Source organism: Acinonyx jubatus, unplaced genomic scaffold, assembly GCF_027475565.1.
Source record: "Acinonyx jubatus isolate Ajub_Pintada_27869175 unplaced genomic scaffold, VMU_Ajub_asm_v1.0 scaffold_39, whole genome shotgun sequence".
NCBI classification, from domain to species: Eukaryota; Metazoa; Chordata; class Mammalia; order Carnivora; family Felidae; genus Acinonyx; species Acinonyx jubatus.
The window spans coordinates 24,864-48,976 of NW_026463958.1; the positions used below are offsets into that span (position 1 = coordinate 24,864).

Below are 24,113 nucleotides of genomic sequence, written 5' to 3' on the forward strand. Positions count from 1 at the left end.
GCCGGCCTTCACTTTGCGCACGCGCCCTTTGAGGTAACTGCTCGCGGAGGTAGCGGTGCGTTTCCCGCCAGGCCAGGGGAGGCGTGACGCCAAGCGCAGCTTGATGACGACATTTCGGCGCCGGGTAGCCGAATGGCGGTCTCCGTCCCTTAGGCGGGCGACTTTATGGGTCCCACAGGTGAGTGGTTGGGGCCGCGTGCGGGACGGCCCCCGCGTTCCGGCCCCCCCCCTTCCGGACCTCCGCCTAAGTCATTTCCGTTTCTACGCGAGCCGCAGGCCTTAGGCCCGGCGCCGGTAGCTCTGCCCCCGGCCGGGCGGGCAGGCTGGGAAGCCAAGGGCTCGGCTGTGCGCCCATGCCGTCTTCCTGGGCTGCGCACTCGTGCCACCTTCTCGCGCGCCTCGCACACCCGGTCCTGGTGGGTGCTTGGTTAACGTTCGTTGACGGGTTGGCGGAAGGGAGAGATTCAAGTTAAAGTTGAGCCTTGGGCTCCACAGGCTGTGTGGGAGGAAGAGCCGGGTGTGGAGTCTCGCCTGACTCTTCCTCCCTGTGTGGACCGACCTTTGTGAGCCTCAGTTTCGTCTTCTGTAATATGGAGCTCCCATGCTCACTTAACAGCATACTTGTGAGCATACTCTGGGAACATACTCTGCTTCTCAGAGCGCAACCAAAGGGAGGCCTGGGCAGTAGTGTGATTTGCTTGGAATGACTGGCGATGCCTCTCTGAGAAGAAACCCCAACAAGGATCCGAAGCAGCCATTGAAGCAAGTGGGTGTAAAGTGGCGGATGAAGGGAACACTTGGTACACAGCGGAGAACGGTGTGATGGACGAGCCAGGCTGTGGCAGCGTTAGAGAACAGGGCAGACGAGACACTGCCCTCTCTTGGAAATACTCCTTGTTTTGGTGCCTCTGGGCCTCAGTTCTTAAACTGCTGCCTATGCAGGCTTCGTCTAAGAAGGAGGTGCTTCCACCTCATCATCTCTAAAGCTCTGCCCTTTGCAAACAGGCCAAGATTTTATGCTGCTTTGATCCTTCTGCTTTGGTCATCTTAATCAGTGTTCTCCTGGCCACTTGGTTCAGGAGCAAAGTGTTTACATTTTCCCTGAAACTGAATTTGATAGCGGGTGCCTGGATGGCTCGGTTGGGCTTGATGGATTGATCACTCGTGGTTTTGGCTCTGGTCACGGTCTTGCTGTCCATGGGTTCAAGTGCAGAGCTTGCTTGGGATTCTCCCTCTCTCTCTCTCTCTCTCTCTCTCTCTCTCTCTCTCTCTCTCTGCCCCTCCTCTGCTCATGTGCTCTCTCTAAATAAATAAATAACCATTTAAAAAAGACACCTGAATTTGATAGCTAATATCAAGAATTGAAGAAAACCTGGAAGATGCTTATATTGCCAAGAAGCAGAGATGCACATCTGCCCTCAACTCCACTGCCTCACAGCCTCCTTGCATCTAGTCTTTCTCCATCCACATACACTTTCATTTGCCACCTCAGCACCTTTACTCTTGCTGTGGGCACAGCTGTGCCAGGAAAGCCATCATCAGTGGGACTCGGCAGGCTCCCTTCCTGTTCAAGTCTGGATATTTTCCGTTTCTGACCTGGATGGTCAGAGAGAAGGGAATCTAAAGAGTTGCTCCTGATTTTCTGATGGCTTGTTCGAAAGCTTCCTCCAGCTTGCTCATCCCCTCCATTCATTCTCATAGAGCACAGGTGACATTCGGGAGATTCACCCACCTGTCTCTGTGGGAGATGTGTTAGGAGATGAGTATATTAGAGTCTTGGCTCTGCTGAGTGAGGGCAAGTGAGTTACCTCCTCTGTGCTGCTAGTTCTTTATCTGTATTGGCCCAGCAGATTGTTGTGAGGAAGTATAGTCTGTTCTTGCTTAACAAACTTAGCAGCTTAAGACTGCGTCCATTTATTATCTCACAGTTCTATAGTCAAGTCCAGGAGGGCTTGGCTGGATTCTCTGCCTAGGATATCACAAGACTGAAATCAAGGTGTTGGTTGGCTTTGCTGTTACCTAGAGGCTCTCAGGAAAAATCTTTCCAAGCTTCTTCGAGTTGCTGGCAGAATCCACTTCCTTCGGGCTGCAGAACTAAGGTCCCCATTTCCTTACTGGCTGGCAATGGGAACTGCTCCATATCTTAGGGTCCGCCCACTTGTTGAGACTTCATTTGTATCTGCAGAATTCCTTCACAGGACCTGCATGAGCATTTGGTTGAATCGTGGAGGGCTATCTTTAAAATTCTGCCTACCACTGAGTATTAAATGAGGAAATCCGTGGAGGGTCCTTAGAACCAGGCGTGCCACACAGCAAGTGCTGTACAAGCTTTACAGATTCGCCACTGCGAACTCGGCTCTGAAGCTGGCCACCACGTACTGCATCAGAACAGCGTTTTTGTAAAACGTGAAACTTGGCAGCACAGGCTGTGCTGTAGTATAGTGTCGTGTGGCAGATGTTGAGATTTCGCCTTGGTTTTTTCACAGTGGTTTCCTAAGGTGGCCGTTGTCAACGTTCCCCAGGAGGCTGCTATGGCGTTCCCTCACCTGCAGCAGCCCAGCTTCCTCCTGGTAAGTGTCAGTTGCCCGCGTGAGGGTCAGTGAGATGATGGTTCTACAGCTGAGGGACTTGAGAGTCCTATCCACTGACTTGAACTTTGCACTGGTGGTTTTCTGAGGGGCATGTGAGGAAAAGAACGTTGGACTTGGGATTAGAATCCTTAGACCTGGCTCTGCCCCCTAATGGTGTAGGACCTTGGGTTTACTCAACCTCTGAGCCCTGTTTTTCTTATCTACAAGAGGAGCTTCTTACCTACAAGATAAGTTGATTCACATGCCATTTTTACTGCTTCCTGAGGTCTGGGGAGGAGCACGGGAAAGGATATACATCAGAATTTTCATGTCTTGTAAACCTTTACACATTTATGGGATATTCTAATAATCGTACTGTCATCCCTGGACAATGGAGGGGCAGGGACCCTGCTGTGCTGGGGGCAACCAGGACTGTACTCTAAGTATTAAACATGACGCCAAGAAGTTAGGTGTGAGGCAGATATCAGTGGTGAGGATTCCTAATTTCAGGTCCCAGAAGATACTTCTCGTAAACATTTATTCAGAAGGACATCCTTCCATGGTGCACCCTCTAGAGCCAACAGATGCAGTGCCTCTGGCATCGAGTGGGTAGAGACCAGGCATGCTGCTAACCTACCCACCCTCCGTGGCTGCAACAGCCCAGGTTTCCACCTCTGACTGAGACACCACCTTCATTTAGAGGTGGCTAAGGCCTTAGGTATCCTTGGGCAAAGCCCCCTTGGTTCACATTCCGATATTTTCTCCTGATCTTAATCCATACCCCATGACCTTGGGTAGATTTCCTTCATTCTTGTCCTGAATTTCCTAGCCTGTCCGTCACCTTCATGATTAGTGTCAACATTTGGTTAAAGCTATCTATCATTTCTCACCTGCGTGCCTCGTTTCTTCAGATAGTGAGTTTAGTGGGTTTGTTACCTACTGAATAAAGGGTAGCTTGGTTGAGAGGCCTTCTGTCACTCTCATTTTGCTGGGCATCCTCACTGATGATCACAGTGGGGTCATCACAGGGGGTCGTCACATGGGAAATTTCCAGTTCACGTGTATACACTCAGTGAGTACCCTGTGGTCTCTGAGGGGTGTCCTACGCATAAGCATCCTCTTCTGGTTGTGGGACTGACCCTGGAGCTGACCCCCTGCTTATGGATTGTGTGGAAGTCACCTCGGTCATGCAAATGTGCAGTTCTCTGCTATAAGTGGGGATGCCTGACAGAGGGTGCAGGGAAGAAGCCTGAGAGTTGGCGATGTAGAGAGCCAAGGCGTCTCCTAGTCGTGTCCTTTAGGCCACTGACACAGGCACGAGGTGCCGGGGAACCAGGCCGGTGGTATGTCTGACTCCTACCTATCATTTGGATTTCTGTTTTGATTCGAGCCAGGATAACCGCAAAAGCCACCAAGTGACTATGCTCATGATCTTTTTGGTTTGTTCTATCTTCTAGGCTAGCCTGAAAGCTGACTCTGTAAATAAGCCTTTTGCACAGCGGTGCCAAGACTTGGTTAAAGTCATTGAGGATTTTCCAGCAAAGGTACAGCTGTGCTAGCATCGCCTTGGGGCATGTCTCATACTCGTTGAAAAACATTTTTTTTTAAGTTTATTTATTTATTTTGAGAGAGAGAGAGAGAGAGGGAGAGAGGGAGACAGAAAGAATATCCCAAGCAGACTCTGTGCTGTCCAGGCAGAGCCCTGTGCAGGGCTTGATCCTGTGAACTGTGAGATCATGACCTGGGTGGAAATCAAGAGCCAGATGCCTAACCGACTGAGCCACCAGGCGCCCCTGAAAAATGTTCTTATGTAAGCCCCTGATTCCTACCTCTGAGCATTGCCCTGGACAGAGGCTTGACCCAGTATTGTAACTGTCGCGTGTATGGACACATTTAAACATGTCAGCATGTAGGCCAGGGGTACTCAGCCACAGGTGCTTCTGTCCTGCATGGGATACTTAGCACCGTCTCTGGAGACATTTTTGGTTGTCACACAGGGGAGGGTGCTACTGGCATCAAGTGGGTAGGGACCAAGTGTGCTAGTAAGTATTCCCAAATGCACAGGACAATCCCCGCCCCAACAAGGAAGCATCCAGCTCAAAAAGATTGAGAAACCCTGATGAAAATACTGAAAAGACACATTTAAATCACACCCAGAATTATCAAATAGTAGTGTAAGCTCAGGCAGCTGGCCTGGACAAGGATTCTCACCGATGATCAGAGGAATGTCATCAGGGGTGGTCAGTGACTCCAGAAATTTCCAGTTCATGTGTACACACTCCATGAACAAGGTGGGCAGTTTGTGGCACGGGGCTGGACTGGGTGGGAGGCTCACGTGGCATGGAGCCCGGCAGTGGGCACCGGTCCTCAGCAAGCCTGCCCGCAGCCTCCCCTGCACACCCATTTCAGGAGCTGCACGCCATCTTCCCGTGGCTGGTAGAGAGCATTTTCGGCAGCCTGGACGGTGTCCTCGTTGGCTGGAACCTCCGCTGCTTACAGGGGCGAGTGAGCCCTGTGGAGTACAGCATTGCAATGGAGTTTCTAGACCCCGGGTAGGTAGGTTTGTCACCCGAGAGGGGCCGGATGTTTCCTCATGGTGATCCCATTCTTGAAGCACTGAATTTCTCAAAACTCAGAAAAAACCGTCAAAGCAAGATGGTTTGCAGTTCGTTGCCCTGTTTTTGTTGTTTTAATTTCATCTCCAGTGGCCCAATGATGAAGTTGGTTTATAAGCTCCAGGCCGAAGACTATAAGTTTGACTTTCCGGTTTCCTACCTGCCTGTAAGTAAACCGTGGGGTGAGAGCCGTGCTCGGGCAGAGCACCCTGCACAGCGGCTGCGGCCGTGGGGGAGGCGGGCAGGGCTTGAGGGGCTGCGGCAGTGGGCACGGCACCATGGTGTCTGCTCAGGGCCCAGGGGGCGTGGCACATAGAACTTCAGTGGCTACTCTTTTTAAAGATCATTCCAAACTCTGCCCATGGGGAAGGCGCCACACTCCTGGTTTGTACCTGGCCAGGGGGCAGAATTAAGGGATGACTTGTTCAGGGGGTTTGAGGAGCAAAGAAGACGGGGAACATCAAGTGCTTGACAAGGCTCAGAAACTCAAACAGCTGCTGCCCTTGCTGTTTGCGGGTGTTCCTGAGGATGGCGTGAACAATTCTGAGTGGAGGCCCTCTTGCTCTGGTGCTACCCAGAGGACGGCACCACTCCCCCAGGCAGGGTCTGAGTGCCTGTGGCCTCCACCGCACCCCTCCCAAAGGCTGCACTGCATGGGGCGCCCTGCCAGAGCCTGTCCACAAGCCCAACACGCTCTCTCCGCAGGGCCCCGTGAAGGCATCCATCCAGGAGCGCGTGCTCCCCGACAGCCCCCTGTACCACAACAAGGTCCAGTTCCCCCCGACGGGGGGCCTCGGCCTGAACCTGGCCCTCAGTATCCTTTGTCAGTCCCCCAGGGGTGGGGAGGCCATGGGTGGCCAAGACGTAATGCTGAGGGTGGTCCAGCAACCCGTGCCTGTTTGCCCCCTGACACTGCCGTCAGATCCGTTCGAGTACTACATGTTCTTCTTTGCGTTGAGCCTCCTCACTCAAAAGGTACGAAAGGGATGCCCCTAAGCAGCTCTTTACCAAAGCCCCCCCCATGAAGGGTGGGGGCTGTGGCCTAGGACTTTCTTTCTCTTCGGTCTCCGCCTCATTTCTCCAGCTCCTCCTTTGCATCCTCCTCCAGCCTTCGCCCTTCAGGCCATTCTCACTTAGTGAGGATGACAGGCTGGTGGGCGGATTTGACAGGTCATGTGGGGTGACCTGGGTGCCTCGAGTGGTAGTCGGGAAGGCTTCCCACAGGAAGTGCTTACTGGGCATGGGCGCAGGGCAGAGGTGCCCAGGAAGTTTGCTGTACATCATCTTCCCATGTGCCGAGAAGGACTGTGGGGTCTAGCCCCCTGTGGTGGGAACTTTGCTCCTGGCACTGCCCAAGGTGCTTGTGTTCGGGCCCTTGGGATATGGCCCATGTCCCAGGGCTCATGTGCAGTGATTTGAGCCCTGCAGTTGCTGGGGTTAGCAGCCAGGGTGGCACCCAGAGCTACACACCAATGCAGATTTGCTTTTCCAGCCACTCCCTGGGACTCTCCACATACGAACTTCAGACTGTGCCTATTTCATCCTCGTGGACAGATACCTGTCATGGTTCCTGCCCACAGAAGGCAGTGTGCTCCCCGCACTCTCCTCCAGTCCTGGGGGGCCCAACCCCTCACCCGCTCCCAGGTAAGGCTCTCTGGTTGCCCTGGCCCTTGGCCTGGAGTGGCCCAGTCCTGTGGCTAGCCTTTAAGGCCTGGTTCTTCCATGAGGGGGTGGTCTGGTCAGCGGGCATTGCTCATAGGGACAGTAGTGCCACTCTTTGTTCATGGTGTCCCAACTTTTCTTATGCCTGAGATCTCAACCCCAGCTGCCCTAGCACAGACTGGAGAGGAGGGTAAAGGAGGACATCTGTGTGGGTTTTCAGTGATTAGGTCCTGTGGCCACAAGGACGAGGGCTGCCTTTGGTCTGGGAGTGGGCTGGGTTCTGCCCACAGCAGCCCTCCCCACATGTGCATCCAAGCCCCACACTGAAGCGGTGTGTTGCCAGGGCTGATTGATGGCACTAGGCAGGTGGTGCTGGAGAGAAAGGGGCTGTGGGCAGGCCACAGCAGGGCTGACATGTGGAGGAATAAGAACAGGAAGAATGTGTGTAGGCTGCAGGACCAGGTCTTGGCCTGAGCCAGAGGCCCTGGGGCAAAAAGCCTTTCGTGCCAGTCCAAGGCTGGGCTGTGGCTAGACCGTGCAGGACGGGAGTGTACAGCCAGCCTCAACTCGAGGGTGAACTGAGGCCTTGGCGGGGTGCATTTAGCCAGTGGCTCATTGGCCGCCTCTCCCCAGGAGACGCTCCTGACCTGGGAGCTGCCAGCTGTGCTCCTCACCCTCCTCAGTCTTGCTGGTGTGCCTTCTTCCCTGGGAGGCAGGTTCAGGCCCACCCCACATCTGCTGACATGTGCCGTGCTGTGACCCAGACCTCACATGCGTGCACAGATGTGCCCAAGGAGGGGGGATTGAAAAGAGGAGGTGGGGGCACGGAGGTGGGGAGAGGCTGCTCCGGCATCAGTAATGCTGCGGCCAAGAAGGACCAGGGCTGGCCAGGTTCACACCCTCTCAGAGGCAGGTTTCTCTGGGCCCGATTTTGTTGGCTTGTTTTAGCATAGATTTGCAGACTTCTAGAAGACTTGCCACAATAACAGAAAACTTTCATGAGTCCTTCACCTACGTTTCTGAATCATTTCGTTCTTTATCTGTATGTGTTTTTCCTGGGCCATTTGAGTAAGTTATAAATGCAATGCCTGTTCCCTCTTAATGTCTTGGAGTGTATTTCCTAAGAGCCAGTGCATTCTCCTACACAGCCTCCTGCACTTCTATCCAAGTCAGGGAATTAATATTGCTACCCGGCTGCCATCTAATCCTCAAACCCCATTCGGGCTGCACTGTCTTCCCCACTAATGTTTGCCACCTGGCTGGGATCTGGGGGAGGGTCACTCTCTGTGTGTGGTTGGCTCTGGTCCCCCTCCAGTCTGGAACACTCTCTCAGTCTTTCCCTGTTTCCTGACCTCAACACCTTTGAAGCGTGCAGCCTGGAGGTGTGCAGAATGCCCTTATCTTAAGTTCTCTGGTATTTCCTAGTGATTAGACCCAGCAGCCCGTGGAGTCTGTGTGCTTGCAACATTGTCTTGATCGCTGGGCCAAGGGGGTGTTGGCCAGGTTTTCCTACCATAAAATTAAATGGGTCCTTTGTGCCTAAATTAATTAACAAAAGGGATTTGTTGGGAAGATCTACTGAGACTCTGTAATTATCAGTGGTGTTCGTGTCCCTTGACGATCGTCAGCCAAATCAGTTATTAATTGGTTGGTTGCCAGAGGATAGCTGTCTGGTTTCATCCTATAGTTATCAGTGGGCATTCTGTGGTAGGAAAGACTTTTCTTCCTGTCTGTTGATTGTGTGTATCGATATGGATTTGTATGGATTTGGGGGTCGTTCTATGATTCAACAAGTGGTAATGGTTACTGTTGCCAGTGATGTTGATGTTGAGATTGCCCCTGGTTGTGCCAGCAGGATCCCCTAACGAAGGCCTTTTCCTGTGTCTCCCTCAGAACACCAACCATGCCCTTCGCTTCTTATGGCCTCCACCACACCAGCCTCCTAAAGCGACACATCTCTCATCAGACATCTGTGAATGCAGACCCTGCCTCCCATGAGATCTGGAGGTCAGAAACTCTGCTTCAGGTGAGCGCGAGGAGGCTCTTCTCATCTTCTGTTTCAAAATAAACTGCCTGGCCACCTTCCACCCCAGGGGCAGAGGCCTAAAGACTGTCCTCAGCCTGAAAGTGGTTCTGAATTGTTGGTGTTCTCCTGCTGTGGCGTGTGGGAATCAGACTAGAAGAAACGTGCCCATGTGTCTAACCTGTATGTCATTGGTAGTATTTTTCATCCCAGCGTCCCCTTTCCAAAGACTTTTGTCTTTCTCATGGTAATATGAGCGCTGCTCAGTTTCCATTGGATCCGTGTAAAAGCTTTCCCCACCTTCGACATTTTCAACCTGTTCCCACGTTGCTGGAGATGTTTCCTGTGATCACCATCATTTGGATATTAAACCCCTGCCCCAGTAGCGTTTTTGTTGTTGTTGTTGTTGTTGTTTGGTTTTGTTTGTTTGTTTTATTTTAGGGAGAGAGCGCATGCACACGAGCAGGGGAAAGGGGCAGAGGGGGCGCAAGAGAGAATCTTAAGCAGGCCCCATTCTCAGCGCAGAGCCTGACACAGGGCTTGATCTCCTGATTCGTGAGATCATGACCTGAGCCGAAATCAAGAGTCCAATGCTTAACCAACTGAGCCACACAGGTGCCCCAGAGTTCAATAATGTTCTGTCATGTGGATATTCCCCTTTTTGTGTTTCTGTTCATCTATGGATGGCCACTTGGGTTGTTAGCACATTTTAGCTATTGTGAATAGCTGTTTCTACATGGATGTACAGATATCTCTTAGAGACTCTGATTTCGGTTCTTTGGGGTATATACCCTGAAGGGGAATTGCTGGGTCATATGATAGTTCTATTTAATACTTTAAGGAGCCGCCATACCATTCTCCACAGTGGCTGTACCATTTTATATTCCTGTCAGCAGTGCACGACCTTACCAATGCCCATCATTTTCTGTCTTTTAGTATAGCCATCCTCATGGATGTGAGGTGGTGTCTCCCTGTGGTTTTGATTTGCACCTCCCTCATGGTTGATGATTTGAGTATCTATTCATGTCCTTATCGGCCATTGGTACGTCTTTGGCGAAATGTCTGTTCAAGTCCTTTGCCCATTTTTTAATTGAGTGGCTTTATTTTTTTGTGGTTGAGTTTTAGGAGTTGTCTTTCTATTCTGGGTATCCGTTCTTTATCACATACACGATTTGTAAATACTTTCCCGCATCCTGTGGGTGACCTTTGTCTGTGGATAATGTCTTCTGACGTGCAAAATATTTTTGAATTTTCATCAAGTCCAATTTGTCTGGTTTCTTTTGTTGCCTGTGCTTTTAGAGCTAGAAATCATAGCCCAGTCCAGTGTCCTGAAGCTTTCTGCCCACAGTTTTTGCTAAGAGTTTTAAGTCTTAGCTCTTACATGTATGCCTTTCATCCATTCTGAGTTATTTATTATTCATGGTGTGAAGTAAAGGTCCAGCTTTATTCTTTTGCATGTAGATATCCAGTTTTCCCAACACCGTTGGTTGAAAAGAACTGCCCCTGGAATGGCTGTGATACCTAAGATGGAAACCATTTGACCATCCAGTGCTCTCTTGCAGGTTTTTGTTGAAATGTGGCTTCATCATTATTCCTTGGAGATGTACCAAAAAATGCAGTCCCCTCACGCCAAGGTAGGTTGCCACACTTTTTCATCCCCTCTGCTCTGGCCCTGGTGTGCCTGGTCCACCTGCTGCTTCTTGTCCTTGATCTCAGCTCGTTGTCAAGGGCTGGATGGTGGGAAGCAGAAACTCACCATCACCCCTTACTCTGATGCCGGACGGCAGGTGGGTTTCATTCTGGGGTGGGCTTGCACCCTGCGGGCTGGAGGCCTGTCCTCTCTGGGGTCCTCCCCATGCTATTTCCAGAGCCCCCTCCCTGGCAGCCGGGATGGCTGAGGTTGTGGTGCTCGTGCTCTGGGGCCAGGAGAGCTGCGGATGCCTCTGGGAGTCACATCCGGGCCTGTTCCCTCTGCTGTCACAGCGTCTCCTGCTTTCCTGCTGAGGTGGCACCCGGCCGACTTCGCTCACCTTGGTGCCCGTACTGCCTTCCACCTCCTCCAGAGCATTGGCAGGCAGCCCTTTCTGCAGTGGGTGGGATCTGATGCCTCCCTGCATGCAGCCTGGCCTGTCTCCTCCTCTTTTTCCCCTCTCTTCCCTCACAGGGCAGCATGCTCATTTGCAGAGGCGTGAAGGCAGCTGTGTCCCTGGAACGTTCCCAGGGCCGGCAGCCTACTGGACTCGTCAGAGTACAACAGCTCTGTTCGCCTCTTATTAGGCAGGGTGGGCACCTAGGTTCACGCTCCATGAAACCGCCTGAAACGTGTGAACTGGGGCCTGTAACCAACTGTGTGATCTGTGGCTTCTGTGCACTTCTGTGTTTGCTCCTCAGACTTTGCTTTTGTCAACGCCAGACAGAATTCTTGAGAGATTCCTTACGAATTAACACTCTATAGGCTAAAATTCACGAGGGTGGCCTGTGACCTTCCCTCTGTGATTCCAGCAAGTGGTGGTGGTTCTGCAAAGTGTTGGCAACCAGTTCTGCTTCTCTGCTGCCCTTCTGAGTACCCATTTGGGGAGCAGCCCCCAACCACTGCTCTCTTAAAGTGCAGAGTGACCCAAATCTCTGTCCTTGACATCACAGGGAACAGAGGGAAAGCCAGAACTCTGTCTTGGGCCTCTCGCGTTACTAAGTGCTTGCACTGCCATTGCTGCTTCCACAGTGGACTGGCTGCATGTTCCTGGCTGGTGCACGGGGGTCAGGGGCCAGGCTTCCCCCTAGGGCCCTGGGGGCTCACTCAGCCCCTGTGCATGTGGCTTTTGCAGAGGCCGGGGCTGCTTTGCTGCATTGCCTTCCCATCTGCTCGTTCTGTCTTCTGAGCCAGGGGGAGCACATTCACTGTCATTTTTAGCAGATCTGCCAGTCACAGAGGTCCTCTAGGTTGTCTCCTGTGAGGATCCCGAGCCCTATACGAGGGAGGAGGGTGGGCCGTCCCTGCCGGAGCAGGGGAGCCTTCCCCTTCTTCCTCACGTTTGCTTCCTCTTGGCCAGACCACAGGGCGGGGGAGAGCTGCTCAGAATGACTGGTAGTCAGGGGGCGACTGGGAAGCCCCCACCAGGTACCCATTGAGGTGTTTAGTTGTGTTTTGTTTTGTTTTGTTTCCTATTTGTCTTTGCCTCCTATTGAGGCTGAAAGCAAAACCTAAGAAAACCTGGTGTGTGGGAAGGGGAGAAGGACAGCCATGGAGGTCTGCTTCACCTGAGGCTCCTTACCATTTACCCAGGCCTGTGCTGTGCTGTTTGGAAATCCTAGCCTTGGGGTCAGTTTTCCTGATGTGAAAGATGCAGGAAACGCAGCTCTGAGAGGTCCCATGGTGCTTCCATGCCTAGCCTGGGTCCGGAGTGTATGCTCGCTCCTTACAGCCCGGGCCTCTGCTCTGCCTCAGCTTACTGGGCAGGGAGGGCTTCAGGAGAGTCAGATGGTCGGTAAAGACCGCATATTCCTGCAGGACACTGTGGGGCCTGCACTGTGTTCCTGCAGGCTGGGCAGACCCCCAACAGGGGAACCATGTGCTCCCTGATTCCTCACTGAGAGCTGTCGCTGAGCCCGGGTCTGGCCCAGAGGAAGGCCATGAAGGGCAGACACCTCCTTGCTGTGCTGCTTCCTGCCCCTGCTCTGCGCGTCTGTGGCTGTGCCTGTCTCCTCGAGGTCTGGCACACGCATTCTGACCTCTCCCGTGTGAAGCATGGTACGCGGTGGGAGGCATGGCCCTCCCAGGGCAGGATGTGTGCCAGGGCCGGCTCTGGGTTGTGCTTGGCTAAAGGGGACTGCTTTAGCAGGCCTTGTCGCTGCAGCGGGGCAGGGCAGAGGTGGGGTAGGGGTGGACAGCTTAAGCCAGCTCTGCTGTCATCCCCCATGGCCCAGGCTGTCCCAGCCTCAGTGTTCCAGCTGCCTCTGGGTGTGTGTGGCCATGACCAGATTCTTGGGGCCCGTCGGGACTGATGGAGGGCTCTGGGTGTCTGGAGTTGGGGAGTCCTGGTGAGGTACGAGAGGTGGGTCTTCCAGGATTCGAACCTATGAGTGTTCACGTTACCTTTAACGATTTCGGGAATGTGGGGTGTGGAAGGTGTCAGGCCTGGTGAGCTAAACCTTGCTTGCCTCTGTGCCACCCTGGGAATCAGCCCCATTCAGGAGGGGTCGCTGATTGGATCTTTGACACCTAGGAACTGATCTCATCGTATATCAGTTTGGTAAATTTCTTCTTGGGACAACACAGGGAAGTCCGATAAGTTACAAATTTTTCTTTCTTGAGCAAAGAGGTCTCCCTCTGGAACTAGCTCCTCAAAAATTTCTCTTCTGAGCCTCGGGGCCTTCAGGGCCTTGGTGGCCATCAGTGTGTCCCAGCAAGACTCCTGGGGGATCCTGGTGGGCTCCAGTGTGCACACGCTGCACACAGAGCATTCAGGGTTGGGGGAGGGCAGGACCCTCTGGAAGGAAAGTGAGTCAGGCTGACCTCAGGGAGCTGGAGAGAACTTCAGGCCCCAGAGACATGAAGGAGGCTGCCCAAGTGACCTTGAGGGTCTGTCTGTCCCTCTGCCTGGCAGGTGGAAGAGCACCCCTTGGGCCTGGCTCTAGTCTGCCCACCAGGAAGGGCTCCGTCTGGGCGGCTGAGAGGGTGGTGTCCCATTGGTCTGAGGCTGCTGGGCTGTGATTGTTTGGATTGTCACTGACGTGCTTTCGTTTTTGTTTTTGTTTTTTGTTTTCTCTCCTTACTTCTGGGCTCACTTTTGTCTTTCTCTCCCTGCTGTCCCCTCCCCGGTCTCTCCCCTCCTGTCCCCTGCCCTGCCCTCTGCCCTCCCTGCCTGTTCTTGGCTTCTCTGTTTTGTTGTCTCTCAGCTGGAGGTTCTGCACTACCGACTCAGTGTCTCCAGCGCCCTCCACAGCCCTGCCCAACCCAGCCTCCAGGCCCTCCACGCCTACCAAGTACTGGCCGCTCTCATATTGTTTTGTTTCACCCCTGCCCTGTGGTGTGAGCCATGGAGCGCATGGCAGTGCAGTGGTAAAGCGAGGGTCCGGCCGGGGGCCAACCGGGGTGATTCAGGCCAATTCCAAGCAGAGTGAGGCCAGTGTGTGTTGGGGATGGTGGCAGGCATCCGTCTTTAGCCTGGCTCAGCCCTCAGCTTGGTAGACTAGCCCGGGTTTGGGGTGTGGGGCCACCAGATCTGCCTGGCCAAGCCCCAAGCCAGTTGGAATGTGGTAGGCTCTTGGGAGTTGGTGACTTCTGTGCTTGGCCCTGGGTTGAGGGAGCGGAAACAGTGTGGCCTTCGCAGTGGCCTGACTCACCTGGCTTTGCGGGCCTGGTACCTAGGAACTGACTGAGCCCAGGGAAGCCCCAAGGCTCATGGTGGCATGGTCTGTCAATCCCAAGCCTGTGTGAGGCCAAGGGGCAGGGAGGACAAGGGCTTCGTCCCCTAGCCTGGAGAGGCTGTTGGTCCTTGAGCATGCTGGGGCCTGGCCTCTTGTGGACTTTTGTGCTCTCACAGAGGTAGGCGAGAGCAAGAGAGGGCCTCACGGAGACTGGTCTGCTTTAGGCAGAGATGACCAGTGTGGACGGATTTGAAGTCTTGAGGTCGGTAGATGGAGTGCAGGACTACAGGCTGTTTCAGGGCAGATGGAGTCTGGTAGTTCATGGATTCGTGAGATGAATGTCAGGAAGTTTGGGCAGAAAGCATGCATCTAGATCCCATGCTCGAGGCCAGGGGTCTGTCCAGTTCCCCCTCAGTGGGAGCACACCGCATTTAACCTGATATTTGAGCACAAGATAAGAAATCACGTTTGCTGGGATGGGGTGGTGAGTGCGCACAGGGTTCCCACTCAGAAGCAGCAGCCACAGGGAAGAGGGAAGAGAATGATCCAGAAGGGCCAGCAGGGGCGGGTTTAGCACAGAAGTGGTACCACTCCAGCGTGTGTTGGGGAAGGGCTCACTTGGCCAAGAGCAGCATCCCTGGAGAAAAGTGCACAGCAGGAGGGGTAAGAGCCCTCCCCCCACCCACCATGGGAAGGGTTGCTGAGCTGAGAAGGGCTGGGCCCAGTGAGAAATGCCACTGGCTTTGGGAAAGTGTCCCTAACGGCCATGCGGGTGGAGGAGGCCCACTTACAGCAGCGGTGGCTGGATTCCTGTGGGGATTTGGCTCTCGAGGGTGGGGGGGGTGAGAAGGAAGGTTTGGCTTCTGTCCAGAGGGAAGATAGCCCAAGGAGCTTCCCGGTTCAGTGCAAATGCTCTGTCCTCCTCTAGGGAGATGGTGGGTGGGTCGGCGAGGGGCCAGGAATGAGAAAGGGGGAGGCTCCTGGGGGGAGTCACAGCCTGGCAACAGTGCCCTCTGATCCTCCGTTACTGTGAAAATATCTTACGTTTTTTTTTGTTGTTCAAATGATGCAAGTTCATCGCTTAAGCTTACAGATAAGCAGAAGAAAATCTCCTCCTGAAGCCCCGTAGCTTCCCCCGCAGTCATATCGAGTCGTGTGGTGTGTTGCCTAGGCCTGTGGAGACAGATCCATGGCAAGGAGAGCGGAGAAGGCAGTGCCGCGGGCAGTGGTGGGGCTGTGACTGGGTGCCCGGGCTGTGCCAGGAGGCACGGCTTGTGCCAGCCTCAACGTTGCGCGGGATTTGGACTAGGCTGCCAAAAGCTCTATCGAGGTTGTGGGGGTCCCAGAGGCCTGGGGGGTGAGTGTGGGGAGAGGAGCGCGTCTGGGCACCCCAGAGCTGGGAGCCGGAGGCAGCGTATCCTGCCGGTGCCATCCCCTGCCACTTTGGAGACTCCATCCTGTATTCCGTCACAGAAGAGCCAGCAGACAGGCTTTCCTCTCGGGGCTGGGTCTTAAAGATCCTACCTGAACCTTGTGAATGAGAATTTCACCTGACAAGATAGAAAGCACTCTTGTCTTGTGCTGACGGCAGGGCTGTTAGCAATAGAGGAAGGGCCACCCTGCGCCAAGCCCCAGCTGGCTGTGTCCGGGACAGGAAGTGGATGGAAGGGTGAGGGTTACAGCAGGAGAAGGAATTTGGGAGTGTTTCTGCCTGAAAAAGGAAGCCATGGGCCCCAGCGAGCTGCCTTCATATACCTGGGAGGCAGGCAGGAGACCCTGAGTCCGGATCCAGGGTGGGATACTGGCCTGCCTTGCCCCCTGCTCCTCCTCTGGCTGGCCAGGAGTTGCGGGGGACCCCTGAGGACTTGGCCGGGCAGCAATGACCCGAGTCAACCGCAGAGGGTGCAAGAAGCGGTTGGAAGCACACAGGGAAGCATTCAGGTCTGCTTTAGCAAAGCCGTCCCACCCTGCCTTGCGTGCTCTTAGCGGGTCTCAGAGCTGGCATGCGAGGTCTGTCTGCTGCGTGCCAGGCCCAGGGAGGGCCCTGTGGGTGGCCCACACATCCTGTCGGGGAGAAGTGGTCCTGGGCGGGACATACATGGCCAGGCCTGGGGGCCCCACCCTGGGACCAGTCTGGGTCCTGACACAGCTCCCCCTCAACCTCAGGAGTCGTTCACACCCACGGAGGAGCACGTGTTGGTGGTGCGCCTGCTGCTAAAGCATCTGCACGCCTTTTCCAACAGCCTGAAGCCTGAGCAGGTCTCTCCCTCCACCCACTCTCACGCCACCAGTCCCCTGGAGGAGTTCAAACGGTGGGTACAGGGCATGCACAGGCCTCCCGTGTCCCTGGCTGCCACTGCCTCCTACTGCACATACTTGTTGCCCACAGTAACCTATCCTTAGGGCATGGGGTCGGCCTGTGAGGCGTCTGCAGGGTGGGGCAGGTGGGAAATCACCTTGACCCCTCCTGGGTCTGTTTCCCGACGCCTCCTCTGGCTCCACAGGCGGGTGGGGGCTGCCTGGCTGCCACGGCCTTTCCTTCCAGGCCTGCCGTCTTCAGTAGAAAGAGCCAGGCTGGCCAGAAAGAGGCCCCATCTTGTTGGCCTGTCTTGTCCCCTCCTCCCCAGTGTGGGCAGAGTGGAAGATCTACATTGACCGCACTCAGAATGCCCAGGAAAGCCGATGGGCTGGGAGTGCCTTCACTGCAAAGTGGCTCATTTGTCATGGGAGACTGAGCTCTGTGCTGCACCCTCCCCCTCCTCTTCCCCTCTGCTCCCCCAGTCCTTCTGTCAAAAGGGCCAGGACGGTGGCCTGACTCCTAGGCCAACTGGGGCCAGCAGAGCAGGTGACTTGTGTGTGGTGACCCAAGCAGAGGTGGTCACAGGAGCCATACTAGGTCAACCGCTTGTGTGCTGTTGTGTCCTTGGGACATTCCCTAATCTCTCTGAACTTTGGTTTCTTTGTGAAAAATGGGGCCCAAAATAGGAGGCCTTGCCTTCAGGGGTGCCCAGTGTTCACCCCGGCAGAGCTGGCCCTTGGAACCGGGAGCCACTTGGCTCACCTAGGAGGGGACCCTCTCCTCGCCTCCCCTCCCCTGCAGGGCCGCCGTCCCGAGGTTTGTCCAGCAGAAACTCTACCTTTTCCTGCAGCACTGCTTTGGCCACTGGCCCCTGGATGCGTCCTTCAGAGCCGTGAGTGTCAGCCCCATCTTGCTTTCTTTGTCTTTGCCCTCTGTGCCTGATGAGGGAGGTCCCGTGGGGCGGATGCAGGAAGGAATCAGCTATTGCCGCAGAGGGTCACATTGGTGGGTCACATTGTTCTGCTCATTTGAGTTTTCAGAGCCAACCCCCAGGTACAGAAAAGCTGTCTGCCCTGACCTGGAACCCAGTGGGTCCACGCTGGGTGGGTTCCCAGCCCCACTGAGCCTCACAGGCTCCGCTCCCTCAGCTGGGGAAAGCACTCCTGTGTTCCACACGTTCCACACTCGCTTCCGAGGGGCTGGCACGAGGGTTACATGTCCTAAGGGTTAAAACTAATGTAACGTTGTGTGTCAGCTATCTGCAGATTAAAAAAATCATTTTAATTAAAGATGAAAAAAGAAACATCATAGGGGGTGCGGAGTTCCCTCCTGCTCCCTCTCGGAGTGGCGGGTGGGAAGAGAACGTGGTAACACCTCCAGGAGAACCGAAGCCCCACGGTTAGGATCACCCCCTCCTCACCTGAGCTGCCTGCCGGGAGCCGAGCTCCAGGCCACCCAAGGATCTGGACCAAAGCCCCAGCCCCACAGCCCAGCAGAATGCCAGCCTCCAGGCCCTCAGGGCACACGTGTCCCACCAGGTCCTGGAGATGTGGCTGAGCTACCTACAGCCCTGGAGGTATGCACCTGAGAAGCAGGCTCAGAGCAGCGACTGCCTGGCCCGGTGTGTGTCGGAGAGATGGTGAGCCCCGGCCCGTTGTCCTCCCTAGGGGGACCTGCTTCCAGGTGGGGCACAGGCCCCTCCCTCCTTGACTGTGCTTTGTTGTCTGGGCCCTGGGCTTGATCTCCCACAGAAACAGCTGGTGACTCCTCTGTGCTGTCCCCTTGCCGTTGACTGTCTCCCCTCAGATGTATGTTTGCACTCGCCCCCAAGCACCCCTCGACCCGTCTTCACTAGCGTTCTGCGTAGCAGCCACCACCGCCTCCCCTCCCGCCCTCACGGCCAACCCCCCAGCCTCCGCCAGCGCCTCCTCTCCACGACTGCCTTCCTTGTGCTCCTTCTGGTGCCCGGGCCAGCCTCTGCTGCGGAGGCTTTGGCCCTCTCGGGAAGGGCCGCATCCTACAGAGGATTGCGCCGTCTATAGGAGGCCTAGGTCTTCCCTGCCGCCCTTGTGCCTCCTCCCTTGCCCCCACCCCTGGTCCCTCAGCCACGATGAGGTCGTGGCAGGGGAGAACCTGGAACCCAAGGAAGAGAGCGCTAGTGAAGCGGGGGCATAGACTGGTGTAGTCCTGCCTCCAGTGGGAGTTCTGGGCCCTGATGCACTGCCTGGTCCCCAGGGCACCCTTTGTGCAGGAGAATCTGCTGATGTACACCAAGCTTTTTGTGGGCTTCCTGAGCCGCGCGCTCCGCACCGACCTGGTCAGCCCCAAGAACGCGCTCATGGTATTCCGAGTGGCCAAAGTCTTTGCCCAGCCCAACCTGGCTGAAATGATCCAGAAAGGTAAGCCCTCAGCCAGAGGGAAGCAGCACTTAGAGAGGGACCCACGGACCCTGCGTGTGCCTCACGGGCTCGCGGTGGGCTGGCAGAGGTGCCACGGGGACTCCTGGTGCACGGTGGCGGGTGGACGTCGGAGCCTAGCGGCATCCTGCCTTCCCTGTGGCACGCGTGCCGGGCAGGAGCTGCGGGGGTGCTGGGCGGGGGAAGCAGAGCTCAGAGCTGTGTCTCCCTGGTGACTCTTGGTGGCATCAGAAAGCAGTCTTGGCCCGTGTCGTGTCTTAGATGGCTTTATCGGGTGTTAGCTTCTCTGGTTTTCTTTTGTGCATGTCGGCCTTCCTGTTGAGACTGGTGGGGGCTCCAGGAACATTAGGAGTTGGGCCCCTGTGCCACTCGGTCCCTATCCCTCGGAAGCCTCAGCGGCACCCAGGAAGCCAGCCAGCGGCTACTGGCTGTTTGGTGCCATGGAAGCCGAAGCCAGAGTCGGGTTCTGCTTTCCAGGGGAACAGCTGTTCCTGGAGCCAGAACTCGTCATCCCACACCGCCAGCACCGACTCTTCACAGCTCCCACTTTCACCGGCAGCTTCCTGTCCTCGTGGCCCCCAGCCGTCACAGACGCCTCCTTCAAGGTGAAGAGCCACGTTTACAGCCTGGAGGGCCAGGACTGCAAGTACACCCCAATGTTTGGGCCCGAGGTCCGGACGCTGGTGAGTTGGGGCTCCCCCAGGCCACACGGCCGTCCCGAGGCCGTGGCAACAGCAGGGCCAGGGAGAGCACACGTGTCGTACGGAAGGAGGAAGGTTGGGTGTTGGTGGACGCTGCTGTACCTTGGCTTTTTTTCTTTTTTCAGTGCGGTCTACGTTTTTTCTGATGATAAAGGCAGCACTTGCTAGAAAGTTTTCACATTTAGAATATGGGCGTCTTGGGGGCGCCTGGTGGCTCAGTGAGTTAAGTGTCTGACTTTGGTTCAGGTCATGATCTCAGGGCTCCTGAGTTTGAGCCCCACATCGGACTCTGTGCTGACAACTGGAGCCTGGAGCCTGCTTTGGATTCTGTGTCTCCCTCTCTCTCTGCCCCTCCCCTGCTCACAGTCTGCCTCCGTGTCTCTCCAAAGGAAATACACACACACACACACACACACACACACACACACACACACACACACACGTAGAATATGCACGTCTTAGTCTTGAAAGACCCTGGCCTCCTCCTGGCCTGCTGGGGGCCCCCAGGTCCGCCTGCCAGCCTGTTTGGTGGCTGGGTGGTGTGCGGTGGCACCACCCGAGCTGGCTGACCTGCCCCCATGCCCCGCAGGTCTTGCGCCTGGCTCAGCTCATCACGCAGGCCAAGCAGACTGCCAAGTCCATCTCTGACCAGTGCGGGGAGAGCACGGCCGGCCGCCCCTTTCTGTCGTGGCTGGGCTTCTGCTCCACAGACACGAACGGCTCCTACGCAGCCAACGACCTGGACGAGATAGGGCAGGACAGTGTCCGCAAGACAGACGAGTACCTGGAGAAGGCCCTGGAGTACCTGTGCCAGATGTTCCGAGTACGAGCCGGGGGAGCTGTCCCCTTCCTGGCGTTCGGTCCCGCGGCCCTCATCCCCTGCCCAGCCCGTGGGAGATACAGCCCGTGCCCACGATGTCACGTCTGGGCCCCCTTGCTGTCGCCGTTAGAGGCCCAGGGGGGCCAGTCTCCTCCCTTCACCCCGAGAGTGAAGGCAGGTAGCAGGAAGCGGCACTGCCTCCTCACGGGGCTTCCTCCCTCACAGCTCAGCGAGGCTCAGCTCACCCAGCTCACGCTTGCCTTGGGGACAACTCAAGATGAGAATGGGAAGAAGCAGCTCCCAGACTGCGTCGTGGGGGAGGACGGGCTCATCCTCACGCCCCTGGGCCGGTACCAGGTAAGGGCCACACCCCGGAGGGCTCCGCTCTCCTGGCGGCGTGGCCGTGGCTCCCGCTGGCCGAGCCTCCGAGCCCTGTTGTCCCGGCAGGCCCGGCAGCGGAGACCGCACTTGTGAGGCGTCGCAGAGGTGTGTTCGCAGGGCTGCTCGCACGGCCCAGGTTTCACCCGGGGCTCGCCTCTTTGCTGCTTCTAGATCATCAATGGGCTGCGAAGGTTTGACATCGAGTACCAGGGTGACTCAGAGCTGCAGCCCATCCGGAGCTATGAGATCGCCAGCCTGGTCCGCGTGCTCTTCCGGCTGTCCTCCGCCATCAACCGCAGGGTGAGTGCACGCGGGAGGGCCGCCCCCGCCTCTGGTCCTGCCACCCTCGGGGAGAGGCCGGGGCAGCGTGCGGCCCTGCCCGCGCCCACTCCCCGTGCCTCTGTCTCTGCCCAGTTTGCAGGCCCGATGGCAGCCCTGTGTTCCCGTGCCGACTTCCTCGGCAGCTTTTGTCGGTACCACCTCGCGGAGCCCGGGCTGGCAGACAGGCACCTGCTGAGCCCGGTGGCACGAGGGTGTGCGGCCCGCCGTCCCCGGGGCCCTAGGCTCAGCCTGCGCTTCCTGGGCAGCTACCGGACGCTGCTCTCGCTGCTTCTGGCCTTCTTCGTGGCCTCCCTGTTCTGTATTGGGCCCCTCCCTTGCGCCCTGCTCCTCGTGCTGGGCTACCTCCTCTACGCTGTGGCCATGACGCTGCTCACCGAGCGCAGCAAGCTGCACCATCTCTGACCTCGGGCCGGGTGCCGATGCAGGGCCGCCAGCGAGAGGCTCACACAGCCTCTCCCTCGAGCCTGAGAGGCCACCTCCGAGCTAGGGGGCCACTTTCCTGCAGCCACGGAGCCATGCCACGCGTAAGAGGAGATGAAACCGGAAGGGTGTGGTCCAGGCTTGCCAAGGAAGGGAGTGACATCAAAGGGCCTGTTAGTGTCACAGGACGGTGCCGGACCCAGCCACTCGGTCCTCCCTGCTTCCCTCAGCCACAGGCCCTGCAGTGAAATGGGCCTCCAGGCCTTTCTCCAACCTGACGCCCCAGGGTCTAGCTGTGTGAGGCCTGGGAGGCAGTGCTGCCCAGGAGGGGCTTCGCCACCCTTAAGGTTGGCAAGGTGGCGTGCCTCTCCTCTCCCTGCCGACAGCAGGACGGTCCCTCAGTGTCTGGTTCCAGAGAAGATTCCAAAACCCTAGAGGTTCCTGAGAAAGTTAGAGGATGGTTCTCTGATTCCTAACTTTAAACCTAGATTTTGCCATCGCATTTGGCAAAGTGAGGGTCACTCTTCACGCATTGCCAGCAATTCTGGGGCTGGGCCCTACAGCTCCACTTTCTAGAAGAAAAGATCCTCCAGGAGCACAGATGCTCAGTGGGACAGTGCTTCACCTCTGGCTCCCTCCTGGCCCCCAAGCCATTAAGCACGTTGCTTGGTGGCAGCCCAGCGTCACAGCCTCATCCGGGACAGGCTCGCTTGTCCCATGGGCAGAGGGGATGTGGCTGGGCCATGGGAGTTGGGCATCGTCTGGTGCTGCAACCAAAGATGGTCAAAGGCATTGTTTGTACCTTCAGTAAAATCGAGTGCAAAGACACTAACTTTTTGATGACATTTGAATGTCCATACTACACAGCAATTTCATGTTCTCTGTCGAAAGTCATCCCCACAGGGTCTCAAGCACATGCGTTCATCTTACAGGGGACGCACCAGAGAGAACATCTCAACGACGATTTTAAACCAAACCTTTGTTTTGGGTGTTTTCGGTTTTTTTCAGTTTCCAAACTAAATGTTGAGCTTTGTATTTTGATGTGAACTCAGAATAATGGCATTCTGGGGCCTGTGACCAAAAAACAAACCAAGTTTGTAACTGACCGCAGATCTGAATAAAGCAGTTTTTCCTCCCGAGTCTTGTGGTCCCAGGGCTCAGCCTCCAGCGCGGTCGTCTGCACAGGTCTCCCAAACAGCTGGGGTTGGCAGAGACCACTGAGGGCACCATTGTCCTTCCCAGGGGGACGGTGGGTTTGTTTACAGCAGCAACAGACCAAGGCAGCCATAAACCCCTAAGTGGCCATGATGGGAGAGGGCAGGCCTCCGAGAGCTCTGGGAACCAGGCCCAGAGTTGGCCTCAGCCAGCATGGGCCCTGAACTGTATCTAAGCTGGGAGAATTTTTTTTTAAGTTTTTACTTAGTAGAATCCCAAACAGGCTCGACGCTGTCAGCACAGAGCCCCACGTGGGGCTGGAACCCACGAACCACGAGATCATGACCTGAGCCAAAATCAAGAGTGGGTCACTTAACTGAGCCACGCAGGGGCCCCTATGCTGGGAGAATCTTGCCTTCTACTCAGCGCGTCAGGGGTGGCCTTAATACAAAAAGCTGGCAACCCCAGGACGTGAGTCAAATTTCCTGTGACTCCAGGAAGCTCCGAGGGTTGTGTGTGCAGCTGGGAACCGAACCGTGCACCTTCCGGCCCCACATGAGTGTCTGGGGTGCTTGGCCAGGCGTGAGTGTTAATGTCCTCCTGTCCCTGGGCAGGATTGTTACTTTTGTCAAATTCGATGGAAGTAAGATAGTATTTTTTTTTAATTTTTTTAATGTTTTTTATTTATTTTTGAGACCGAGAGAGAGCATGAATGGGGGAGGGGCAGAGAGAGAGGGAGACACAGAATCGGAAGCAGGCTCCAGGCTCTGAGCCATCAGCCCAGAGCCTGACGCGGGGCTCGAACTCACGGACCGCGAGATCGTGACCTGAGCCGAAGTCGGCCGCTTAACCGACTGAGCCACCCAGGTGCCCCAAGATAGTATTTCTACAAGTTGGACGTGAACAGATGAGTGAGTGACTTTTGTTCCCAGACTCATTCAGTCAAGAAAAGCGATACGAACACACGGAGATGATGGTGTGGGGTCAGATCTCAGTGGCGCCGTTTCCCCGGCACACCTCCCTCATAGCTCCCCCTGACGGTGTCCACCCTGCCCACAAGGATGGGTGTCCCCGTGACCCTTCACTTTCCCATGGCTTCCCTCATCCACATTTCTCTTGTGCCCTTTTTTCACCTGAAAACATTCCCTAACACCCTAAAATGCGAAAACAAGACACTCCACCCGTTCACCCATGAGCTGTAAAACAGCCACCTGCTGTGTATACCCCGCGCTGTGCTGGGTGGGCGCTGTGTTCCCCAGAGAGAACAGACAGGACCCTCCGTTTCCCTGGGACTTAGTAGATGCAGAGTCCAGAAGTCATAACGAAGAACAGTGAGGTCAA

At 55.8% G+C, this 24,113-nt stretch overlaps 1 protein-coding gene across 7 annotated transcripts; it reads left to right on the forward strand.

The window, feature by feature from the left end:
* On the forward strand, positions 1 to 22,756 carry SMPD4 (sphingomyelin phosphodiesterase 4). Of its 7 annotated transcripts, none has more exons than XM_015081793.3 (20): positions 1 to 178; positions 2,487 to 2,570; positions 4,028 to 4,114; positions 4,980 to 5,122; positions 5,276 to 5,351; positions 5,891 to 5,999; positions 6,108 to 6,160; positions 6,678 to 6,829; positions 8,741 to 8,873; positions 10,433 to 10,504; positions 13,767 to 13,853; positions 16,404 to 16,549; positions 17,338 to 17,428; positions 18,075 to 18,175; positions 18,772 to 18,935; positions 19,431 to 19,636; positions 20,244 to 20,477; positions 20,700 to 20,831; positions 21,027 to 21,155; positions 21,270 to 22,756. In XM_015081793.3, the coding sequence occupies exons 1-20, from the start codon at positions 104 to 106 to the stop codon at positions 21,597 to 21,599; spliced, it is 2,604 nt and encodes an 867-aa protein (XP_014937279.3). In that variant the 5' UTR covers positions 1 to 103; the 3' UTR covers positions 21,600 to 22,756. The 7 variants fall into 7 exon arrangements, 6 of the variants coding, with proteins under 6 accessions (XP_014937279.3, XP_014937282.1, XP_014937280.3 ...); XM_015081794.3 differs by lacking the exon at positions 1 to 178 and adding an exon at positions 248 to 416; XM_015081795.3 differs by lacking the exon at positions 1 to 178 and adding an exon at positions 433 to 766.
* The last annotated feature ends 1,357 nt before the right edge of the window (positions 22,757 to 24,113 follow it).